This window comes from Cyprinodon variegatus, unplaced genomic scaffold (assembly GCF_000732505.1).
Source record: "Cyprinodon variegatus isolate N-32 unplaced genomic scaffold, C_variegatus-1.0 Scaffold1600, whole genome shotgun sequence".
Taxonomy (NCBI): domain Eukaryota; kingdom Metazoa; phylum Chordata; class Actinopteri; order Cyprinodontiformes; family Cyprinodontidae; genus Cyprinodon; species Cyprinodon variegatus.
In genome coordinates, this window is record NW_015152053.1 from 56,004 (window position 1) to 60,973 (window position 4,970).

Consider the following 4,970-nt stretch of genomic DNA (forward strand, 5'->3'; position numbering starts at 1 on the left):
GATACTGGTATAGATGCCCGATACTGGTATAGATGCCCGATACTGGTATAGATGCCCGATACTGGTATAGATGCTCGATACTGGTATAGATGCCCGATACTGGTATAGATGCAACACTAATAATAAGCCGAAAGCTTCAGGATTGTTTGATTGATTTTATCCTGATTTTAAAATCAATTTATTAGAGAAACAGACTTTTGATGAAAGGCTGCAGGTTTGAGGACTTTATTGATCAGTTTGATTAATGATCATTTTAATTGACCTGGCGGATCCAGGAGGACGAATCTCTGCGTGAAAAAAACACGCGGCGTGGTTCTTTGTTCAGTGCAGCTTTATTTGATCAAACGGGAACCAATGCTTTATTGATGCCCCCCCCCCATCGCACCGCATAAGGTCTGCAACGCTTGTCTGCCCCCCCCATCCATAACATCCTGATGCGGACAGCGGCGCGGTGACCTGCTGCAAAGCACCCCCCCCCCCATCATGACCACGCGCTCACAGCCTGTTTACATCCCAGAAGCTCGTTTCTTACATAATAAACCCAAAACATCAAAGGCGGCTTCCTGCTGCAGCTCCGCGCGCGGAGACCGACTGGATGCGGGCCGCCGCACGCAGGCGGACCTGAGACGGAGGAGGGAGGGAGGGAAGGTCGCTTTTTGTCTCGCTGTGGACTGTTGGGGGGGGGGGTGGGGGGGTGAACCAGACTGGGTGGAGCAACGCGGCGGCCCGGCCCCATCTACCCCACCGCGCTCCTTACTGTACCCGGAGTCTGGATGATGGAGGAAGGGGCGGTCTGTGGGAGGGTCTGGCGCAAAGAGGGAAGGAGGAGGGGGTGAGGAGGAGGAGGAGGAGGAAGGCTGCTGTTTCTCAGTCTCTTTCTGTCTCTTTGTCTCTCACACTCTTTGTTAGCCATGCCGAGCCTGCTGGTTCTAGCAGGGATCATGGAGAAAAACGGGGGCTACGGCGGGGATCTGGCCGCCTCCGGCTTCGGCGGAGAAGGTCTCCTCGTGGCGCCCGACGAGGAGGAGGACGAATCCCGCGCCCTCAGGGTCGCGCTCGGCCAGTTGTCGCTGCTGGGGCTGGGGGAGGGCGAGGACGGCGGCGGCGGAGCCCCGACCGCAGGCGTGCAGGACCGGAGCAACAACAACAACAACAACCACCACAACCACAGCGGAGGAGGAGGAGGAGGAGGAGACGCGGCCGTCCTGCAGGGGAAAAGCAAACTGTGCTCCTTGTATGAAAGCTGCTCCTCAGCGGAGAGCAAAGGACGCGGCTGCAACATCACGGAGTGCGTCCCGGTGCCAAGCTCCGAGCATGTGGCCGAGATAGTGGGCAGACAAGGTAGGACCCCCTCCCCAACCTGCTGCTGTTACCTGCTGCTGGCTGACAAAGAGGAGGACAGGGAGGGTGTGGAGCTGCCCCCCCACCCCACGCTGCCTCCCACTTTTTCTTTTTCCGCTTCAAATGTTTTAACTTCTCCTCTTTCCACCTCAGCCTCGCGCTCCCGGCTTGGCGCTCATTTTCTGCTCCTTTTGGCGCAGGAGGGGGGGGGGGGGGGGGGCATCCTGGGCTCCACATCCACGCCATCAATGTCAGCGAGCAGACACGCGCCGTGGAGCAGGAAAGCTCCACTTCCTTTGTCGTCTGATACGCGGCAGACTGGGGCGGAGGGGGTGGGGGGTTCAGATGGGTGTTTACATCTCTTACTGGTTCCTTACTGGACCAGCGCTGGTTGGACAAAGGAGCGCGTGGCCACCTCGCTGTCTTTCATCTTTGGATCAGTGGGAGTTTGACTCCCAGTATAAAGCAAAGAGAAACCAGTGGGGGGGGGGAGTTCAGGTGAGGTGAGCCTTATGATGGATGATGATGATGATGATGACTTCATCTCTGATGTGTTCACCCCCCACCCCCCCACCTTGCTGACAGATGTGGAGACAAAGGTAGTTTTTGGGGCGACGGGGTCAAAGTTCAAGGACGGGTCAGCGGCGTTCTGGACCCGCTGGTTCTGCAGAACCTTCTGGGATCCAGAGAAACTCCTGAATGTTGAAGCTGTTTGGGTTTAAGATCAACAGTTGAACCAAAAACTGATTTTATTTCTATTTTCTTTGCTCTGATCCGGTTTGTTCAGCCTCTGATTGCAGAACTTTCCTTTAACCTTTGCTTCTTTCCATGCGTTGATCTGCTGCATCTCATCACCTCCTCTGAAGGAGCTGAAACATCTCCTCCTTTCTGTGGAAAGGAGGAGATGTTTCTCCTCCACTGAAAGGAGGAGATGTTTCTCCTCCACTGAAAGGAGGAGATGTTCCTCCTCCACTGAAGGAGGAGATGTTTCTCCTCCACTGAAGGAGGAGATGTTTCTCCTCCACTGAAGGAGCCGCAGCGAAACATTAACTTTTTACTGCTGTTAAATTCCGCTGGATTCAGAATCGGTGCATTTCCTGTTGATTATATTGAAATGCGATAATTTGGCCTAGATTGAGTTTCCATCCTGTTGGTTCTTTTCTAAATGTCGAAATATTTTTGATTTTTTTCAGGCTGCAAGATCAAAGCTCTGAGGGCCAAAACCAACACCTACATCAAGACCCCGGTCCGGGGGGAGGAGCCCGTGTTCCTGATCACCGGCCGGAAGGAGGACGTGGCGCTGGCCCGCCGGGAGATCATCTCTGCCGCAGAGCACTTCTCTATGCTCCGGGCCTCCCGCAACAAACTGGGGGTGTCCTTCAGCGGCTCCCCCCCCACGCCCCTGCCGGGTCAGACCACCATTCAGGTCAGGGTGCCGTACCGCGTGGTGGGGCTGGTGGTGGGGCCCAAGGGCTCCACCATAAAGCGCATCCAGCAGCAGACCTGCACCTACATCGTGACCCCCAGCCGAGACCGCGACCCGGTCTTTGAGATCACCGGCTCCCCCAGCAACGCAGAGCGGGCCCGGGAGGAGATCGAGGCCCACATCGCCTTCCGCACCGGGGGCCTGCACGACCACAACAACGAGAACGACTGCCTGGGGCCCAACGGAGGGAGCAGCCCGGGGGGCAGCACCGGCGGCCTGGAGAGCCGTCTGCAGCAGGTGTGGGGGCTGCAGGGGGGGCAGCGCAAACCTCTGACCAGCAGCTACCGGCAGAACTTCTCAGATGCTCTGGTGGGAGGGGGGCCTGGAGGAGAGGGAGGGGGCATCTACAACAAGAGCAACTTCTCTAACTCTGGAGAGAAACCCTGCTCATACTTTGGATCTGAGGGGACGCAGGGCTGGGGGGACCCCGACTACCCCAAGCAGATGTCCTTCTACACCCAGCAGAGGTCCAAAAGCTTCGGGGGCCTTCCTCTGCCCCTGACCAGACTGTCCCCCGGTCTGCCGGAGCCCCCCAACAGCTCCGTCACCAGCATGGTCTCCGGCTCGCCTCACGCTCAGGCCCGCCGCGCCCACAGCGAGCCCGCCTCGGCCGGGGACGGCTTCCCGGGGCGCCTGCCGGTGCCGGACTCTCCGCCGGCCGGCGTGCGGGACTGCATGACCTGCTTTGAGAGCAAGGTGACGGCCGCCCTGGTCCCCTGCGGACACAACCTGTTCTGCATGGAGTGCGCCATCCGGATCTGTGAGCTGAACCACCCGGAGTGCCCCGTGTGCCACACCCAGGTGACTCAGGCCATCCGGATATTCTCCTAAGAGCCGCGCCATCTTTGTTCTGGTTCCTTCAACAATTATTTACTGTTTTATGATTATTATTATTATTATTATTGACATTAGAGACATTTTGGTTGAGAAAACTTAAACAACAATCAAGCAGATATTTTAGGAGACCTGCTTGCTTTACTAAAAAGTCTAAGAAATATTTTTCCGTTTTTCTTTTTTATATATATAAGCATATATATTTTATAAAGCTTTGGTTTATAAAAGACGTATAGTTCCTGCATTTTCAGTTTTTTGACTGCTGCTGTTTTTCATGCGTTGGATGACGGCGGAGCAGAGCTAGACGCTAACCTGAACATTTAGTCTTTAGTTTATTGAAGGAACCGATGATTGTGGAAGAACCCATCAGCACTTGACCGACCCAGAGAGGAAACTTATTGCACCTTACAATCATCTCGCTGTAAAACAGGATCGTCCACCTTCCAGTCATCCTGGGGCCCACTGGGACAGACTGGGACAGACTGGGGCTGACTGGGACAGACTGGGGCCGACTGGTCCGTGGGGTTCTGGGTTCCAGTCTGGATCAAACTCTCTTTATTTCGTTAGAAAACAGATGTAGGATTGAATTATTTATAGAAATGGATTAAATGTTATGGATTTTATTCAGAGCTTTGGGGGGGGGGCTCCTTTGCTGCTTGTGGCCCCTCAAAGAACTCAGTAAATCTTCGGGGCCAGAAGCTGTTTTCCGTTATTCTCCAGAACCGGTTCTGAAGCCCAGATGGTTCTGGGTTCTGGTCTTGTGTCGTTTGGCCGACAAACAAAGCCCCCCCACCCCACCCCCATGAGGGGACAGGGTCTGAATGAACCAGCTGCAGATTAAAAGAGGTGATACTGTAAGGGGGGCCCCCAGGGGCCACGTATCTCCCTGTAATTGGCTACAGCAGGTGTTTCTGTGCAATACCGGCCCAAAGCCCCCCCCCCCCCGTTGGCTTTGGGCCGGTATTGTCTGGGCTTGGTGCGGCCCGGAACCGTCCATTGATAATTAGGCAAATGTGCTGGGGGGGGGTGCAGCTGGGCAAATACAGGGGGGTGGGGGGGTCAGACCCAGTTTGGCAGCCATGAAATAAAATCAGGGTTCTCCTTGTGGCCCCCCCGTCCCTGAACCCCACCCTGCTGCGGAGGTTGATTCTTTTGATGAGCCTCTTCTAGGCCGTGCATTTCTAGGCTGTGTGGTTCTGGGTCGTGCGGTTCTAGGCTGTGTGGTTCTGGGCCGTGCGGTTCTAGGCTGTGTGGTTCTGGGCCGTGCGGTTCTAGGCTGTGTGGTTCTGGGCCGTGCGGTTCTGTTGGA

General features: G+C 55.7%; 1 protein-coding gene across 1 annotated transcript; it reads left to right on the forward strand.

Annotated features, from left to right (window-relative positions):
- The first annotated feature begins 827 nt into the window (after positions 1–827).
- Positions 828–4,679, forward strand: mex3a (mex-3 RNA binding family member A). The gene is made up of 2 exons (XM_015403962.1): positions 828–1,341; positions 2,535–4,679. Exons 1-2 carry the CDS (start codon positions 912–914, stop codon positions 3,656–3,658), a joined length of 1,554 nt encoding a protein of 517 aa, XP_015259448.1. The 5' UTR covers positions 828–911; the 3' UTR covers positions 3,659–4,679.
- Positions 4,680–4,970: the final 291 nt, after the last annotated feature.

Bases quoted from the DNA above. Each gene is read 5' to 3' on its own strand.
- mex3a (XM_015403962.1), top strand. From the start codon at position 912: ATGCCGAGCCTGCTGGTTCTAGCAGGGATCATGGAGAAAAACGGGGGC. The intron at 1,342-2,534 runs GTAGGACCCCCT...GATTTTTTTCAG, and splicing joins CGAGATAGTGGGCAGACAAG to GCTGCAAGATCAAAGCTCTG.